Source organism: Pelecanus crispus, chromosome 1 (assembly GCF_030463565.1).
Source record: "Pelecanus crispus isolate bPelCri1 chromosome 1, bPelCri1.pri, whole genome shotgun sequence".
Classification (NCBI taxonomy): domain Eukaryota; kingdom Metazoa; phylum Chordata; class Aves; order Pelecaniformes; family Pelecanidae; genus Pelecanus; species Pelecanus crispus.
Genome location: NC_134643.1, coordinates 94686107 through 94705333, shown reverse-complemented (window position 1 = coordinate 94705333; position 19227 = coordinate 94686107). Strand labels below are relative to the sequence as shown.

Here is a 19227-nt window from a genome sequence, read left to right as displayed (position 1 = left end):
CACTGCCTTCAGAGCATGCAGGCATACCCAAAAGCGGAAAGGAGCCCGGAACCTATTGCTGCTCTCTGCTCACAGATGATACTTTCACTGTAAAACTGGATGGGTTTTTTACTTCCTGCATTAGGGACAGGATGTCAAGGAAAAGAAGCGTGCGGCAGATCAGTGAGTACAAGGTTGATTGGTTACATCAAGATGTCTCAGTTAAAAGACTGGATTGGGACTTTTATCTTATGGATTCTGTAACCAGCTCTGAAAGCGAGATGGGCACGTCATTTAATCTCAAGGTTCAGATCTGTATGCAAGAAGAAGATAATATCACTCTTCCTACAACAGGAGTATTGGGATGATTCATTTGTGGTTTATATTAAAGTGTCTTGAGAACTTCATATTAAAGATGAGAAGTATTATTTCTCCTCATCAAGGGGAAACTGTGTGGTTCACGTTTGGCACAGGAAGGAGTCATGCTTGGCCAACAGTCCAATGGGAAACTCACTAGTCCTATCTACAAGTCACTTTCAGAGTGAGACCCTATTGATTTCATGTTAGTGTTCCTGCTAAATAATCAGATTGAATCTCCTTCCCATGACAGGCCTGGAGCAGCTCTTCTGGCTGTTGGCTTGCTCTCTTTGAAGCTCACATGAAGTGAAAAAGACACCAGGAGCATGACAGTGCTCTTGCATCCAATTTTGCACTGCTTTGAACAACTGCCCATGATAGAAGGTAATAGGAGGAGAATGGAGCATCCTACTCCAGGGCCACCTAACACAAATTAGTCCCAGGAACTCAGTACAGCCCTTCAGACCTGGAAAAGTAGCCAAGATTTGGAAAGAATTGGTGAAAGATTGTGAGAGACACGTACATAGAAACAGCCCTCACCCATCCACACCTTTTCCACCACCTTGATGCATATGCAAATTAAAGAGGAGAAAGTCTTACATCACTTCTGCCCACAAACCATATCTTCTATAGACCATTTTCTCTGGTTCTCTGGACTGGCTTCACTGGGTGATAGAGAAGTGCACCAGGAACACCATGGTCAGGAGAGAGGGACATGCTAAAGGCACTTCTGCTGTGAGGAAGCCTCAGTCATTTGGCACGAGCAGTCACTACTACTCCACTAGACAGTATCACTGCAGAGTTAGCTCCTGCTTTCAGCTCACATCCAAGCTTCTGGTCCCTGCCATGTGGCTCTTTGGAAGGCCACCTAACAAACACCATCTCCAGCATACACTCAGGAGAGAGTTAGAGCTGGGCTCTGACAACCTGACAGAGATCCAGGTTAGTTGGTGCCATGACTGAAGGGTTTCCAGGGAGCTTCTTGTTGAAGACTGGAATATAGCCACAGCAGGCACCTGTGAAGGGCAGTGTGTGATTCAGCCCAATCCAGTCCACTACTTTAGGGAGGTGTATAAAGCACGACAACGGACTCAGTTTCATTGTGCATTTCAGTTCCTTTGCAGAAGGGACCCCAGCAGCTCTCGTGTTAATTTGCTGGAAACATTTCCTAGCTGTGCAGGGCAATGGGGTCAGGCTGAAGCAAGAATGCTGCAACAGACCATGGTGACAACCATTAGCAGGATGTTCCCCAGGCTTGGGGCAGCCCTGTTCTCCTACCCTGGGGTGACAGCAAAGGTGAGCAGCGCGAGGAGCGGTATACGCCATGGATCCCACATACCCACCACTACAGAGGCCTCTCCAGACCTCATCAAGAGTGCCAGATCCTGAGAACGCAGATCCCAGCCGAGACTTGCAAGACACACCAAACCCATTGCCCCTGTGTGAGCAGCACAAGGCAGGTAGGGCCGCCTCCGCCAGCCTGGGCTGACACAGAGCCAGCCACCAGATGACACCAGATGGCCGTGCCCCGCGCATCTGTGCCAAGAGGCACTAAAGAACGTCCTGCCCTGTGCGTGCTGAAAGAGGGATTGATGTTCCTCGCTCCTCCCCTGAATATCTACCCTGGAGATGCTGCTATCCTCACTGCGCAGCTTGGTTGCACCAGACCCAGTGGGACAGAGGATTCCTCCACTGGGACTGTCATCTCCAATTCCCTGACAGAGGAAACGGCTGGGGAAGCTTGTCAGCCTGTTGCAGCTGAATTTGAAAAAGACCTTCCATCTCCACACTATTTTCATCTAAGATATTGCACTTGTCCTACCAGTGACTGCTCTCCACAGAGGTGTTTTGTACTCACTCATTTCTTCACTCAGTGTGTGCATCCTGAGGTCCTTCCCGTCGAGCACAAAAAAAAAAAAAAAGGGTCCAAAAAAAGGGTTCAGGCTCTCCTTCTTGCCTACACCTGCCCCCAGCCCCAATTCTTCCCCTTTCTTATTCCAAATGAATCAACTCAAACCAACAACTTTTTACCAGAAGTTGGTAACTTCTTTGAGAAGTGGTGCTTGTCATAAATGAGAAATCCTAACCCCTGGAAAAGGAATTTTTGGTCTTACTACAGTGGATGCCCAGTAGGATGCATGATATCCACTCTCCGTATCACGCTCTCCGTTACAAGCCCATTACCAAAGCCATTAGGCAGCCCATTTTCCCCCGTCCTTTCCCCACCATGCCTTGAGATTACCTCAAGCTTTTCAACAGTGTTATCTCCCTCTCCAAATCCTCAAACACGAGTAGTTTCATCTCTGACTTTAATGGGAATCATTAAATCAAAGGGAACACAAATTCTGCGAGCAGGCTGGTATCGTTTGCAGCGATATCAGTGTACCTTGGTATCAGAGCTGCCAACACACCTCAGAGAGGCAGGACTAGAAAACAAACCGGGGAAGCACACTGGGGCAGGCAGCTCTGGTGAACAACTGTGGGGTGGGAGGTGCTGGAGTGTCACACTGCAGTATCACGCGTGTACTTCATGTGCTCCCAAGTGTACACGTCTGCAGGCAGACGTCTCAGTGCGTACTAAAGAGTGTCTCTCTGGTCAGAAACCTATTTGAGCTTACGCTCCCTCCAAGGGGCTTCGGGATCAAAACAGCCTGTTGTTCCCTAGAGTTCAGGGGTCTGAGTGGGAGCCAGAGGGGCTCGTCCTTTGCAGAGAGGGTGGGGGGAACTCCGGAGAAGGTTTCCAGAGGCTGCAGGAGGAAAATGAGAGCGGGGGGGGGGGGGGGGAGGAGGGGGGGGAGGAGAGAGAAAAAAAGAGAGCACCATTATCGTCACAGGAATAATTCTTACTTCCAAACTTTTCCAAGACACATATGTCAAGAAGCCCACCACTACCTGTCCTTCTCTCCTCCCCTCCCCTCTTAAATTAGTATGCAAAACTATGCAATTATTCAGCGAATGATAATTCAGAAAATGGAGTGACCCACCCATCCTGAGGCAGCAAAAACAAACCCCTCCAAAGCACCTTCTGTAATATCAGTTAAAAGCCCACACAGCTCCTTTGATTTTGCTCTCAAAGTGGGTACAAACCAATTCTTGCTAACTTAGATACCGAGCTACAGGCCATCAAGCATCCATCCATCCACCTCACCCACCAGATAGAAAGCCAGCCCCTAGATGTAACTGTACAAAACTAAGCAGCAGCAGCTCCACATCTTGCAAGCACTCAATAGCAACAAACTAGAGCAAATGCAACACAAAAAGGGGAAAAAGCAGGTGGCTTTTGGTTGTTGGAATTTTCATGCAAGGAGTAAAGCTTAGTTTGCTATGGAGCATTGAGCTACAGAGTAGTACACTGTTAAAGCAAGTTTTGAACAGAACCTGCATCTTTTAAACAGGCAGCCTCTAAGTTACTGAAATATCTCTTCTCAGAGAAAGAATGTGCTCATCAGTGGATATCACAGTCTGTCTTGCTTGTAAGCAGGCTAGAAACTCTTTCAAGGAACTAGATGATAAGACTAGTAGGCCAGTATATCTCCCAGAAATATTTTCTTCTGCATGATCTTTGCAGCACTTTGGGCATTCAAGAATTGCCCTCTGGCACTGTGGCATTGCAAGGTGGCCGTTGCAGAGACAGAAAATGAAAAGGAATGTGATCCATAGAAGCACTTCAGCACGGGGAATATAGAGAGCTGGAAGGTGATTACCCAGCTTGGAAGCTGCTGGGGAAGGAGATGAGAGCACAGGCCTGGGGAAAGCCTCGGGGGAGCTCTGATCTCTAGGACCACAGCTATCCTTGCTTTGAACAATGACACTGCAGGGAATAGCCCTGTTTACTAAAGATGTTTTCACCACTTCTAAGGGAGAAGTTATGAAATTGCTTTCCCTGAGCCACGGCAGACCCGCTCAGATCATCCGCTGACCTGTGACAAGTGCCTGGCCAGAAAGGAAAACTGCAGTCCCTCTGTATCACTGATTTTTGTGGTTAGGCACCCAAGTCACTGTGGAATACTGTCCAGATGTGACAATTGCTGTTGTGCTGCTGGGATGTGATGTGATTAGGATACCCAAGGGGTGAGCAGAGTAACAAGGAAGTGCACGTTCCTCTGTTATGGACACATTAAACAGAGTTTGTGTATCCTTGTCCAAGTACCTTAGAAATTAAAATACCACACTGGCTATTGTCTCCAGACTGACAGACAAGGAAGATCATTCTCCTCTCCCGCCCCAAATCCTGGCCTCTGAAACCTTTTGGCTTTTATCGCAGTCTCTACTGCAAGTATCAGCACACCTTGATACTGCCTCATTCACAAGATCTAGAAAGACAAAAGCTTCCAACATGTTTTAAAAGAATTGTGTGAAAGAAAGAATAGCTTTGTGCTGTGTAGCACAAGCTTTCCCCAGCACACACATACACACACCCCTCTTGTGTGTATGTTTACAGTATTGACTCATTACCAAAAACAGGCGGAAATGATTCAAAAAAAGCTACGGTGTTCCTTGCCTCCTTCCTTTTTTTAATTGCATTTGAAATTCTAATTTTATTGAGCTTGATCAACCAGGAAAATTCTGCCAATGACCTGAGAATGAATATCCTTCTGGTGAGAAGACAAAATACAAGTAAAGCATGGACAAAGTGACTTCACCACATATACAGCACTAACTGCATTTGTTTTTGATTGCATCTATCCAACAGACACGCCTGACAGTTAGGAGGATGGCTGGCTGTCTCATAAATGATTCAGTGTTTGTGCCTCTCCAAGTAAGGACTGAAAAAGCTGCAAATTCGTACCTCCAGCAGTCTACCAGCAAAACCAGGGACTTCACATTCCTAGGACTTCTAAGCTAGAAAACAAATAAGGGTTGGGTTTTTTTTTTTTTCTTTTTCTCTCTCTGCCTCCTGTTTTTAAAAAAAAAAAAAAAGGCAAAACTCCTGCTGACTTTTTGTCTCATTGAGGCAAACCCAAACACAAATGTATTTGTTCCTTCTCTGGCCAGTTTCTTCATATCCCAGATTTTAAGGCTGGAGGCATGGAAGCAGTACAGGAACAGGCAGGTGACTCAACTCAAAGCAGGACTGTGCAAAACAGGAAGATCTTCCAGTTCCATTGTTTTCAAAGACTAAGAACAGCAAGTGGATGAAACAGCAAAAAAGGCCTCTTCCACCAGAGGCCTACGGCAAATAGCAAGTGCTGCCTGACCCACACAGCCTTTTCATTTAGAGCACCTCGGAGGGATGGTCCCCTTGCCGTCACAGCAGTGAGGCTTGTGCACAAGCACTGCAGGGGAGGGAAGATTACTGCAGCCCAGAAGTAGGGCACAGGGAAGACTGGGATGTGATGGTGCACCGTGTTCAAGGATGCCTGCTGGAAGATGGTCTCCCCAGCTGCAGCCCAGCCCTGCAGCTTCCTCCCTGCCATGCAGACCCAACTGGGACACAGGCAGTGGTCACTTCTAGGACAGAAATCCCAGTCCCAGGCTTGGTGTCTGGCAGCTGGATACCAGAATGCAGCTATCATGGGGCAGTGGCAGGAATGCGCATTTCAGGGTCTGCAGCTGGCGTGCAGCAGCTGGCACGCAGTGGCTGGCTAAAAGTAGCTCAGCGTGGAATTTCTCTCTTGGCCACTTGGATCTGAATTTCAAGCACAAGCCACCCTCCTGTCTTTTTCTGTTCACCTGCATTGCTCCTCTGCCCCAGTATACACCAGGCCTGGGAATTTTTGCCTTGCAGAGTAAAGCTGGCATTTTGGAAGAGAGCATCTCATTCCCACTCACCAGAAAGCAGAGTTTGGGGTGTGTTAAAACAACGTTTAGCCTGTCAGTCCACCCAGGGTCATTGCAGGCAAGAGCTATACCACACAGGGCAGTCTTTTCAATACCTTACTGATCTGGCTGAGCTGAAGCTCAGCAGCAAAAAGGAGGACAGAGAAAATGCTGGGATGAGCTGTGGTGGGCAGGGGAAGAAGGACTCTGAGCTTTCTCCCCCTGCCCAGATTGAGCACTTGCAAGGTGTACAGCAACTCCCCACTATCAATCCGCTGTAAACCCTGGAGCTGCTTCTACCCCTGTCAGCATCTCCTGGGTTGTCTGCTCTCTCACATGCAGATGTCTTCCCCAGCTCAATACTGACATATCTCCAGGCACAGCTCTACCTCAAGGCGAGCCAGGTTGAACCTTGTGGCGTCTCTGTGGCCACTTGTGTACCACCTGCCAGCCTGGACACTCCTTCAGTTTCTCTGCCTCCCCTGAAGGATGGAAAGAGGACAGGGCAGGGAAGAGCTTCCTACAGCCGGGCTACCAGCAATTCCACCCCACAGTGCAGCTCATGCCTGCAGTCAAGCCTCTACCCTGCTGCTTCTCCTTAAGAAAATCACAGAGCTGGAGCCCACCTCCTGGGATTCCTTGGGGCAGCAGGCAAAAAAAACGCTGCGGAGAAGCAAACCCATGGCAAATGAGGGCGACAGGCTGGGGGCCACTGCTCTGCCCAGGCAGTTGCATCACGGGAAGAACTTGCTTCCGCAAGCGGGTACTTACGCAGGGGTCCCACACAGGGTGAGGCGTGCCCGTGCCAGGAGTGCCCTCACTTCATATACTCCCCTTCGCTCACATAGTCCATAAAAGACCCCGGCAACTCAGCAAAATCTTCCAAGACAAGACTGGTGGAGTCCTCACCCAGCAGGTCACTGTCAGGTCGGGATGCCCGGGGGCGCGGAGCCGGCGGCGGTGGTGGTGGTGGCTGCGGAGGGGGCTCGGAGGCACCAGCCTGGCCAGAGGCAGGGGGTGGCTCCTCGCAGTCCTCTGGCTCCCCCTCGGAGGAGGCTGGCCCGAGGACATGGTAGAGGCTGGGCAAGCGGATGTCGAAGCGAAGGCCGAACTTGGCAAAGAGCTTCTCGTTGAGGGAGTAGAGCTTCTCTGAGATGTCGTAGCCCAGGTGAGAGGAGAAGAGCCGGGCAATGTAGCGGTCCTTCCTTAGGAGGAGATACAGCTTCTTCCTCGGCCAGGTGATGAAGCTGCAGTCGGTCTCGGCCGTCAGCGTGACCTGTGGGGCAGGGAGGGAACAGAGTAAGCCCTACCACCCGGGTAGGGGTCACCCACTTTGGGGCTGCGTGCCTCTCTCCAGTGAAGGACCCCAGCCCCTTTGATGCCTGCTCTCCTTGGAGAGGGCGGGGCTGGAGAGCCAGATCGCCCAAACCAAACAATTGGATAAATCCTTACTGGCCTCTGTTTCCTCTCCCCAAGGAGCCAGAGACCAGGTTTTCCTATGCAATTAGTGGATACCCTTGCTTAATCTAGCCACATGACTAGCTACGTTTTACCCTCCCACTTTCAGATGATGCTCCCTGTTGACACCTGAGCAACGTAGCTGAAGTGAGCGGGGTGGCACAGATGGCCTTATCCCTCTACAGAAACGTTATGGAGGGAAGTGTTTCTGCGTGCCCAGCTGGCCCAAGTCACCAGTGGGTAGCCCTGCAGCAGGCTGCCGCCCTGTCCTGCCGCTGGGTCGCACACCCCCTGCTCCAAGAAGGCTCTGGTTAAGGGAAGGGCCACCTGGAAGGCTGCCTGGTCACCCTGCGCTAGAGGGACATCCTGCCTCGTCAGCTCTGCCAGGCACTGTAGGACTGAATGGCCTTGAAGGATGTGTGTCACAGCTCGGCAAGAGAGGAAATAAAAGGTGTTTGCTGTGTTTGTGTGTAGGTAGGGAACTCACTCAAGGTTTTATTGGGTTGATTTTAAGCAAACATTTCATTTTGCTTTGGGTTTTGCCAGTCCAAACAGAGCCATTTTTCCCCATAGCTCTAAGACCACACTATTAATAATAAAAAAACATTATATATTACAATATACACTCATATATTGTATAAATTTAAGAGTAATAATAAAAGGTAAGAAACATAGGAAGGGTCAAACTGCCTTGGGCCAAAGAACAACATCTGAGTGTAATGGAGACACTGGCATGTGAACAAGTGCTGGAGCCAAAATATCCCGGGGGCTCCCTTTCACTCTATATCCAGGGGTCTCCTTGGCCAGCCACCATGGCAGAGGGCCACTGGGAAGCTGAACAGGGCTTGGCAGCATGCGTGTGTCCTTGGGTTTGATATTTAATGCCACTGCCATGCAAGCAGCTGCCTTATGAAAGAAATATAGGAGATAAAACCTGAGAACTTTCCCAGGCTGAGATGAGCGAGAGGAAGGGTCACACGGAAACTGAAATGAGCCGAATCTCGTTTTCCTAACCAATTTCTGGCACAGCAGTCGAAAGCCTCTGCTTCTCATGATGGATTATGTGACACGTAATAAGAAAACCTGCCTCCTAGCCAGAGCAGCAGGACAAATTTCAGTCATGAATCCCCCCCAGACACAAGTGCTCTGGCATCGGCAGAGCCCATAGTTCAGCCTTCCGGGGGAAAGTGCCAGCCCTGAAACCCAAGTCCTTCAGGCACTGGGATCCAGCAGTCCTGTGGGAACAAGACACAGCCAAAGCAGAAAGCTCAAGGAAACTGGCTCTCCTTGTAGACCGAGTCGTGCTTCTGCCATTTTTTCGTGGGCTCAGGATTGAAACTGCTCAATCCGGAGAGCCATGGGGAAAACTTGGGCAAGAAAAACCTTCCATGCCCTCCTCCAGCAAAGTCCCAGAGTCAAACATGCACTTTTTTAACCAAATGATTGTGATACTAGGAATAAGGTTGAGATACGCCACAGAGTTTTATTAACTACTCAGGTAAGAGGGACTAGTGGGTTACACAGCTGCCAAAAGCAGCACATCACCATGGCTAAGCACAGCCGTCAAGAGTAATGTCCTGCCAGCAACATGGACTGGTCAAGTCTCACCTGCTGAATGCTGGTCTCAGACAGGCTGCTACTTCTTCATGCTCTTCAGTAAGCAGATGCGGGTTTTGGGCATTTCCAGCACGCGGCTGCAGACTTTCCCCACCTAGGACTCTACCTCCCCATCCTGGTGCCAGGCGCAGCTGACCTCCCTGACCAGCCCTGTCTCGCAGAGCAGGAGAGGGGCCAAGACTGTGGTGCTGGCAGGGCTGGTGCAGCCTGGCACCAGCTTGCTCCTGAGCTGTCTCACGCACCACAGATAAAGACACTCAAGAGGTCTGGGAACATTCAGTTCCACAGAAATTAGCTCAGAAAATGCTGCAGATGTCCTTGAAGGTTGCATGCCATCCAGATGGCCTTTTCCCTGCCAGGAGCACCGGGCAGCCATCGTTCTCTCTGCTCGACTCTTAGGCAGAGTCCGGGAGCTAGCAGCAATCTGCTGCCAGATTGAAGCCCTGTGCAAAACATGAGATACCCCCACCCCTAGCACAGCCATGCTGTTGTTGCCCTCTCTACTCTGTTATCTTGGCCTGACATCCCTATTTCTGCTCACGAGCTGTAGCCCTGTGCCAGAGTCACACGGTCAGCCATCTCCTGCAACTGTTCTTCCTGCACGACCATAATCGCTGGCAATGGCATAGCTTTCAGGAGCGACAGCCATGACCCTTTCACACATGGGCCAAATGTAGACTCGAGGAAAGCAGATTTGGAGAGCTGCCCTGGTTTAACCAAGTCTGAACGTGGCTGTCCTCATGAGAAAGCACCATCATTCCCTCATGGCTGTCCCACGCTCCCAAGGGATTAGCAAAATCCCTCCTCATATGCCCTAACCGACATATTCTAGATTGACATCCTGACAGGGATCAGCCTGTCCTGGGATGTGAGTTAAAGGCAGAGAGATGTGGGCTTAAGTAATCTCCTCCAGAAGGAAAGCCAAACAAATACTGTGGGGTGTTGACAGCAAGAGCAAAATCCTTTCAGTTGCTGCAAGTAAGAATTGGTCTGGCTCTCAGCAAGGGATTCTTCTGCTCAGAAAGAACCATATTCGGGTGTGAATCATCCTTTCTGCTTCTCCACCCCAAACACATCACCATCAGAAACTTCTGTGAGGAACAGGATATTTATGGCTTTACATCACTGCTGCACATTGCCATGGCTGCCATCCTGATGCTGGAACGATGCACCCTTCTAGCAGCGTGCAGGGCAAAGGCATCAAACAGGTACTAGGGAACGCTGTAATAGAGGAGAGCCAGCAATCCAATACCTCGTCTCCCTGCTAAACTGGAAGGAGCACCACACTCCACCCTCCCTGCTGTCAGCTGATAGTAGGAGCATGCACTGAGGTCTTCAGAGGAAGGCAGGAAAAAAAGATAACACAGCTGATCGCACCATCCTGTGCTGGCTAAACCACGAGGAAGGGGAGAAAAGTATTCCTGGTCAGCTTTGAATAGCCCCCTCTGTCCCCTTCTCAGACATGCAATGAGGCAGCAAGGAGCAAAGCTGGGCTGCTGCGGGGCCGTGCGGGGTTACCTGGAAAGTTCCTTCCTCGGAGGGTCGCAGTGACTCCCATTCTGGAGAGTCCAGGAACTGGTACGGAAAGACGTAGTGAAGGAATTGTCCGTCCTGGCTCACTCGGACCCTGCAGAGAGGACAGGTGAGGCACACAGGCTTAGGCCACAAAATAGATGTCACACAAACCTGATCAGCTCACACAATGTGCAGGCAGCCAGTCCCACCGGGGAGGAAAGGATTTCTCATCTCACAGGTGTCTCATACCCTCTCTGGGACAGCTGCAGATACTCCAGTCTATGGGGCTGTCCCTCCTTTCTCTGTGAGAAATGGTATTTGCTGCCACTTCCCGATATTCCATCTGCTTTCTTTTAGCAGGTTTCCTGCTACAAAGCCAGCCCTCACGGGTGCAATGCTTGGTCCTAAACCAGGACTTCTTAGCCTGCAAGACTGTTGCCACTTTTCAGGTACTTCTAAGTCAGCCTGTGGCTCTTTGTACTTGCATCTTCTTCCTGTCCCTAGGGTTGTACGAGCGCATTCCCTGCCTCGATGCTGGGAAGCTGCTACACCCAGAACCCCCAAAAATCACACTGGCCATCGTTCCTGACACATGATGCTGTGAGCTCATAGTTTGCTGCACATTACGATTCAATCTCTCTTGGCCTCCAAGTATCCCTTTCTCCTACTTTTGCTACAATTGCCTACCAATGTCAAGGTCAAACTTGCACCCAGCTCTGCTGTGGGAGCAGAGCAGCAGAGCTGCACAGGCCTGGAGCAACGGCAGGGCACTCTGAAGCTCTATTCGTAGCTCTGTGCCACCAGATTTGGGGCCTCTTGCCTCCCTATCACCATGTCCCCCCGTCGTACGATGAACAAAGGCAATTCTTGCTTTCAGGAGTTACACTGTTGGCTTCCAGTCAGCTGGGAGTGCTGCCTGGAAGGGTCAGGGATTGCAAGGCAGGTTTCCTGATCCAGGCACACTCTACATTTCCAACCCTGCCTCATCTTGCTATTGTTCCATTTAAGAGGGGGCACCATAATAGTAGCAATGCTCTGCTGGGTCAGCAAGGACCTCACAAGGCTATAGAGTGGGTACCAGTAAATGCAAATCCAATCCCATCTCCATATGTCCCACTGCAAAAGAGAGCAGAACAACTATCCCGCCAGCACTGGCTTACTGTCCGTTGCAGCACTTTCATGCCCACAGAGCAGCATCAGATTATCCAGTGCAGGGCAAGACAGCACAGACTCTTCCCTGCTAACATTGTTTGCAGATACAGTAAACTTCAGAGCAAGCTGCTCAGCACAGATGCTTGGCAAGGGGAAGACACCTAATGGAAACACACGTACCCAATTTCCTCCCAGTGCTTTGCCATTCGGCACTGGTCAGTTGTCCCAGGATGCTCTTAACACATCCTAGAAATGGGACAAACACCAAAAAAGGAAGGACAGCCCTTCTTCTTTACACACCCCATCACCAGAGAGGATGGACCACCGCAGTAAAACATGAGCCCCAGGTGATGCTGGGTTTGCCTTCCCAAAGGAAAATCCTTGTGAGACACACCTCCTACAGCTCAGCACTGCTCCCATTTACAGATCTCCTTCCTTTCCTACTCTTACTTGACATTAGTGCCAAGTGCCTGGCAGCAGCTGGAAGCCAATATCATTACTATTTGTATGCATTTGGATTTTGCAAATCATTAAAGAGATATGCTCACAAAGGCATGCCACAGGATCTCAGGTGAACAAATGCCAGTACTTCATCAGCACAGTTCACTCAACAATCAAATCCCCAGCACGACTAGAGGTCCCTGAGGTCCTCCTTGGTGGTCCAGAGGAAGGAACATCATGAATGCATGACAGCACAGGGAAAGAAAGAGGCATGATGAGGTGGGATCCACCACAGGAGAGCTCTCTCTTTTGATGAAATAACCCTCAAAGGGAGAAATTTTGGAGCCTTGAGGGTTGAGGTGTTGGGAACAGGGGTGGAACCTCTCCCTGAACACTGCTGGCCAGGAGGAGCAGGTGAACCGAGGACTCAGAGTACTCAGTGCACAGACATTCACATCAGAGAGGTGTGTCTGATACCCCCAGAGACCACAGGTCCAGACACACTGCCCTCCTGCCTTGAGAAACACCCTCTCATGGCTGGTCTGCACCCATCAGAAATAAGATCACTTTAAAGTAACAGAGAGAGTTAGGGATCCCCCAACAGTATCACAGGCAAGGCTGAGCTGGCAGCTTCACTGCACATTGCTTGGTTCTGCAAATTGTTCCCTGAAATGTTCTGATTTAGAAAAACAAAACAAAAACAACCCGCAAAAGCAAATTACCCCCCCTCCCCAACAGACAGATGCATATCTCAAAGCCCTTTCGGAAGAAGGAAACAATCCTCACCCCGGTTTCTACAGAGGGTGAAAATACAACAATAAGCCACAGCGCTTTGCTGTCAGACTTTGTTCAGAAACTGGAGAGCCTTTACCTGCCAGACAGCAGCAACGAGAGGCGGTCAATGGGCGTCTTGCCCTCCACTGCATAATTCTGGTCTCTGACTAGCGACTGGACTTGCTCTTCGCAGCACTTCATGATTTCTTTGTAGACTTCCAGGGGCACCTGCAAGGGCAGGTACATGGTCTTGTAGAGGAGGTCAAACTCTTCCGGGATGGTGTCTTTGCGGAGCCGGTAAGCCAGGTGAGCCAGCTGAAGCAAGCAGGCGAAGACGAGCAGCATGTTCCAGACGAAGATATCCAGCCCACAGGCGCTCAGCCAGCCCCACAGAGCATAGCAGAAGTAGCCTGGGGCCAGGAGGCCGAAGATATAGAGGGACCCAAAGATGCCACTTCCCCCCATGTAACCCAGGAGGACGATGCAGCTGGCCAGCTGGTAGGCTGCTCCCTCCATAATCTCCTTCCAGGCATCACACACCGGAGGCTGCAGAACAGCCTGGTCCCAAGAGAGGCTGCTTGCGCTCATCCTTCCCTACTCCCGACCCTCCCCGGCCGTCCTGCGCTCAAAACAAATTGTCATACACAAAGAGTGCTGCAGTGGTCTGAAACCAGAGCTGCTGGATAGCTGTTCCTCCTCCTCTTCCTCTTGAGCACCGGCTGGTCCCACAGCAGTGCGCTTCAGAGCGACATGTTGAAGTGCCGCCGAATGTTTTCGTGCCCCAAAAAATCCCCAAAGGGCTCGTTTCTCCTCTTTGTGGCTCACAAACTGGCAGCTGGCCCGCTCCTTAGCCACACCAGTGAGAAGAACTGGCAAATACGAGGCCAAAAGAGCTCAGTCAAAGAAAGAGTAGAGGCCATTAGCTGGAAAACTCGCAGACTGGACAGAGATCTCGTTGCACTGCCTCTCTCGCCTGCCCTCCAGCACTGGAAATAGCGACTGTGAGAGAGCAGCGGAGGGAGCTGGTGTTGAGTGTGGAATGTGTATCACTTGGCAGCGGAAAGGAGAGAGACCCCAAATGGATAACCATGTTTGGAATTGAAATCCAAGGAGCAAAAGCAGTGAGGAGAACAGAGAGCAGGCATGCACCCGCTACTTAACATAACTCAGGCGCCCAGATAAGCCCGGCGCTGCGAGGAGGAGAAAGGAGAGGGGAAAACAACCAGCTTATCGCGGCGAGCTCCAGCCACACGCAGGGCTCCTGCAAGAGAGTGACTTTCACCCAGCACAAAAAAGGAAAAAGATCACCCCCTTCTCCCGCTGTGGCTCGTAGCAGTGGCAGGGACTTCGCAAAAGGAGAGAGGCTGGTTCTCCAGAAATGCTTTCCAGGCACTGCAGCTCAGCCTCCTCTTGCTCCAGGGTGCTCCATCTTGCGGGGCGTTTTAGACCAAGGGGCATGAGGTAAAGCTCTGCGTGGGCAGACAGGTGTGATTGCAAGGGATAAAGCTAGAGTAAATGAGCCATTGGGACCCAGCTTCATCTATCATGAAGAGGAGACTATCCTGCCTAAAACTTTGGGAGTGTAACACTTGAAAGCGTGTTTTACAGGGAAATGCTAGTTGAGAGAGGATTCTCCCACCCCACAGATAACAGGCTCTGTTGGGAAGCATCCTTCAGAAACATCATCTCACATTTTCATTTTTTTATATAGTTATTTGGAACCCCCCAGACTTTCATTTAGCACAAAGAGGAAAGCAAACACTTTCCACTCAGGTAACCCAGGACACAGGTATGAGAGGGACCCACCAAGTTCAGCCTGCTGTGGTCAGCTACAGAAAAGATGCATAAATGCAATTTCTCCCCTGCTCCGAGTAACACATTATCAGTCATACAGGCAGGATCTGCCTGCTGCCAGGAAGCAGTTACATTTCAGGCATTGACGCAACCCGCACGGTCAGTCAACAGTATGAAGTCAGCCTGCATGGGCCAGTGGAGTAGAGATAGAGTTTCAGGGGTGGTTGTGTTTCAGGCCGAGCTTGCAGCTGCCCTGCCTAACATGCCATTCCCATTGACACCGTTCACTTAAAGACACACTAATAGCCTCTTCTACTAATAGTACTCTGGAATAACACTGTCCACTGGGCGAGGCTGAAGCAATGCTTTATGGCAACCTTAAAGAATTTGTCATGGTCTTGGACAGCACAATCTATCTCTACAACGATTAGTCCACATGCAACACAGAGAAATACGACTCCTAAGAGCAGCAAAGGCTGTGCCACCTTGACAGGTTGCCATGTGGGAAGGAAAAAAGACAAATTAAGCTTTGCACAGGGCGTGAGTACGACCCACTCAGAAAGATGATTTCTGTTAAGGGTGATGTGAAACAGGGAACCTTGTCTCCAGTGGTCCTTTATTTAAGTGAAGAAATAAATCCTACTGACTGAAGCAGAACAAGGCCCAGCTGCAAGACATATGGGGAAATGAAGAACTTCATTTCTTTTTACCCTCTCTGCAAAGAGGGAAGGATGATCTTATAGCCAAAGCACTACAATAAAAATCTTGGGAGCCAAGTTCTGGTTTTCATACCATTGCCATGTACTTGCTAGATGATCCCAACAACAACTTGTCTACCTTTAGACCTCTGCAAAAAATCAATACTATAAGGGGTCCTCTTTCTAAGATAGGCTGATGTTTGATATAATGGGGAGTTGGGATATCAAGATTGGGAACAGTTATGAGAAAGGTACTTTACATAAGATCTGTGAGACAAAACTGAACTGCTATGAACAGCAATGTCAAACTACATTAGAGGAAGCATTCTGAGAAGCAACATTGCAGTTTCTCCCACCTTTCCCTGCTACCAAAAACCTTTTCTGGCAACATCAAAGAAAGTGACCAAAAAAAAAAAAAGTTACTAATTTCACTCCTCAGTTAGGTAAATTCCTGAGCTAGAAAATACTCTGGAACACAATGCTAATGACTCCTTAGGACAAAGAAGGTGCTTCCTCTGGCATCTTCCAGAACACAGACAGCGGCGTTGCAGTAACCCCAGAGGCGTGCACTGGGGTCGCAGTGCTGCCAGTGCCAGCGCCGCGGGCGAGGACAGCCCGTTGCGACTTCCCTGTGGAAGGCAGACAGGAAGCTTTAAACCCACAGCAGTCACAGCACAAAGCTCTCATTAGAAACTACACAACTTTTCTGCTAGGGCTGAACGTGACATTGTAGAGAGAATCATATAAGCCTTTTAAAAGGTAGATCTCCAAGCACACGCTAGAGATTAATTTAGGAGTTTTCAGGCCCAGTTTTTTTAAAAGGAAGATTTGTAAAGTTGTTGAACCACCAAGGCTCAAATCTTCCTTTCTCCCTTGAGAGTACTGTGGCCATAGAGACCGTCTTCAAAGCACTTTCAGTTTTCAACCCAGCAAGAGCTGAAAAAGCTCTTGGTTTTCCAAAGAGAAATTTTATTTTCATGCCTTGCCTTGAATTAGAACACATGCCTTCCATCCAGGGATGCTGGGGTTCATCTGAGATGAGTGTTCAAAAGCCAATACTGATTCAAGGGGAAAGCCACACGAGTATTAAAAGGGAGATACCAAGGCCCAAACCAATTTGGAATCAAGAGCACAAGTGCATAGGAAACACCTGAGCAGCATTAAGATTCTTCCCTGGAAGAAGGCACATAGGCATCACAACAAAATGAGTCTGCGAAGAAAAAAAATAGACATGTCAAGCTTTTCAGCACTGAAACCGGCAGTGTGTCAACAGGTACTCCACTGATTTGCCCGCTTGAATTCAACCAGCAGCACTTAATATTTAGCCCCATGCAATGATCCAATCCAGATGCAGCCTGCACTATGTGTGGCAAATAAATCCTCTGTCCTCGAGAGCAGCACCGCACTGAGAGATCATCAGTCCCCAGTCTCACAGCAGCTAAATGACTGGCTATTTTGCCCACCCTCAGGAAGTTTACAGGTTCACTACTGATCCCATAAGCTGAGAACAAGTCCAGTCACCTGTGTTGAGGACACTAAGACCTTGCTGGCTTAAAGTCAGAGAGGGCATAATCAGACATCTCCTTTTTGATTTACTATATAGCGCATCGCTGGCATTAGTCTGCAAAACTGTTACTTACACACTAAAAAACCCTGTAGCTCCAAAATATTCACCTGGTGTTTCAAGTCACATTCGATTTACAACTGTTGGGAAAGGTCCAAAGCCTGCTCCAGACAAGCTCATGGTCAATCACAAAGGGACATGCCCTTGCAGGTACACCAAACACCCTGTGCAGGGCAGCGTCCATCACCAGCTCCATCAGGATGTAGTAACACAGTGCTAGTAACTCCCATTCCCTGAATCAAGTCTTGAATCTGCTCCACAGGAATCCTGTAATAACAAATGACGCCGCTCAGCAAGAAATGCTATTTGACTACAAGGTTTTTCCATTGTTGCTTTAAGGATAGAGTTGTCCGGTATCCTTTCTGTACCTGTTGCACGCAGGTATCGCAGCATCCCCACTCATCACCTTCCTTCCAAAAACTTTCTAAAGTATCTACCATGCTTTTACCCTCATGCAGGCCTAGATGTCCCATTTCTTAAGTTTATACAATTTGTGTAAAATTGTATGGGGACCCATTTTTTTGTTTTCTTGACCTGATTTAAATAGCACTCCATTCTCACTTGACCACCGCCAACCCCTGCCCTGCCCTGCTCTTTACTCTATGGCACCATTTCCACAGTTTACCCAGACTGGACATGCTACCACAAAGCTGGTGCTCGTCCATCTTTTAATGTTCTCTTCAGTTCAAGCTCTGACATGCGTTGATTCAACAATAAATGACCTTGATTCAAGTTTCTACCTCAAGACAATGAAAAACACCAAGAGGAGCACCACGTCTGGCTCCCCAGCAAGCTACAGCGCCACAGGCAGCTTTGAATGCTTTTTGCCAGAATTACACCTGCGTCCCTTCTCTTAGGCTGGAAGCCAATACGGGCACAACTCTTACCTCAGGGCCGGAAAGTAGGCGAGCAGTGTAGAGCTAAGTCTAACAGCCCGACCTGTCCCCTGCAAGCATTTTAGAGTACATTTCTGCAGACTCCAGGATGTTCACAAATCATTCCCGGAAGCAGAGTCTAAACTCTCCTCACACGACTTGTGAGTCTCGGCAGAGATGGTACCAACTGTCACATACGAGATGTTCACAGCCTATTCATTGCCAGCGCAGAATATGCAGGGCCCAGCAGGCAGAGAAACAATCGTGACTGCACCCATCCCTCCAACAGGATCAAACCCAAGAGAAGAATCAAGACAAACCACAGATTTCGTATCTTCAATTTCTGAAAAAGAAAACTCAGCAGGAGGAGAGGAAGTAATCAGTGATGCCATCTTAAGCAAAGTCAACTGACCAAAGCAAGGACATTAGGGTTGCATAGAGACACAGTATGAAACCAAAAAAGTCCCATGTGTAACAAACTACCAACTGCACTTTTTTTGCTCTTAGATTTTAAGAAGGAATCAAAGGCCACAACCACCTTCCTACTGTCATGTCACACAGGGGAGAAAAAACAAGCCAGAAAACAAAAGCCCATGCATGCCTAGCACAAGACCAACACAACAAAAACTGGGCATAAAAAAACCAGAAAAAGCTTTTCTTTCAGGCAAGTGACCTGTACCTACATCTGCAGTCCTCTGCTCCCTTTCCCTCAAAGAACTACTGGCTCAAGAATTTGAGTGTGATATGGGAAGTACTTGTACTTAATTCTTCATTATAAAGAATGAAGCTTGAATCCTAGGGTAAAGCTATTAAAAAAAAGAAGAATTCTAAGAGGGGAAAGCAAATCCAGTTTTGACTCTCCTAAGAAAGTTCATTTCATAAGGTTGTGGTCATCTTTGTACGAATATAGTTACGCCTTCTGTCACAAACAGCACAAGCTTCAGCATGACTTTGCTGAAAGCAGTAACTGGGCAGCATTACTAGCATGATTTCTCAATTTGCATCAGTGGGAAAACCCAGTGAAGGCCCATCTGTTCAACCACACCACCAGAGTAATCAATATTCTCATGCCAATGAGTAAGCAGGCTTTTCTCATTCTCTCCATTCCTATGCCACAGTGTTTTCAACAAGGAGGGTACTGTCATTTCTTTACTTAAAAAGAAACAGAGGCCAGGAAAACTGG

The 19227-nt window shown here is 49.0% G+C and overlaps 1 protein-coding gene across 4 annotated transcripts; it reads right to left on the bottom strand.

The window, feature by feature from the left end:
• Positions 1–2997: 2997 nt before the first annotated feature.
• On the bottom strand, positions 2998–13656 carry POPDC2 (popeye domain cAMP effector 2). 4 transcript variants are annotated; one of them, XM_075724508.1, is made up of 4 exons: positions 13151–13641; positions 10690–10798; positions 6933–7372; positions 2998–3085 (listed from the first exon to the last, which is right to left on the bottom strand). In XM_075724508.1, exons 1-4 carry the CDS (start codon positions 13639–13641, stop codon positions 2998–3000), a joined length of 1128 nt encoding a protein of 375 aa, XP_075580623.1. The 4 variants fall into 4 exon arrangements, with proteins under 4 accessions (XP_075580623.1, XP_075580631.1, XP_009478701.2 ...); XM_075724516.1 differs by having other exon boundaries at positions 2998–3083; positions 7006–7372; XM_009480427.1 differs by lacking the exon at positions 2998–3085 and having other exon boundaries at positions 6966–6989; positions 7166–7372.
• Between the last annotated feature and the right edge of the window lie 5571 nt (positions 13657–19227).

What these genes read in the sequence shown, in the direction of transcription:
- POPDC2 (XM_075724508.1), bottom strand. Translation starts at nt 13,641, where the DNA reads ATGAGCGCAAGCAGCCTCTCTTGGGACCAGGCTGTTCTGCAGCCTCCG. An exon ending in CCGAGGAAGGAACTTTCCAG is followed by an intron (nt 7,373 to 10,689) that starts GTAACCCCGCAC and finishes CCTGCCCCACAG; the next exon opens with GTCACGCTGACGGCCGAGAC. An exon ending in TTTATGGACTATGTGAGCGA is followed by an intron (nt 3,086 to 6,932) that starts AGGGGAGTATAT and finishes TTTTCCTCCTGC; the next exon opens with AGCCTCTGGAAACCTTCTCC.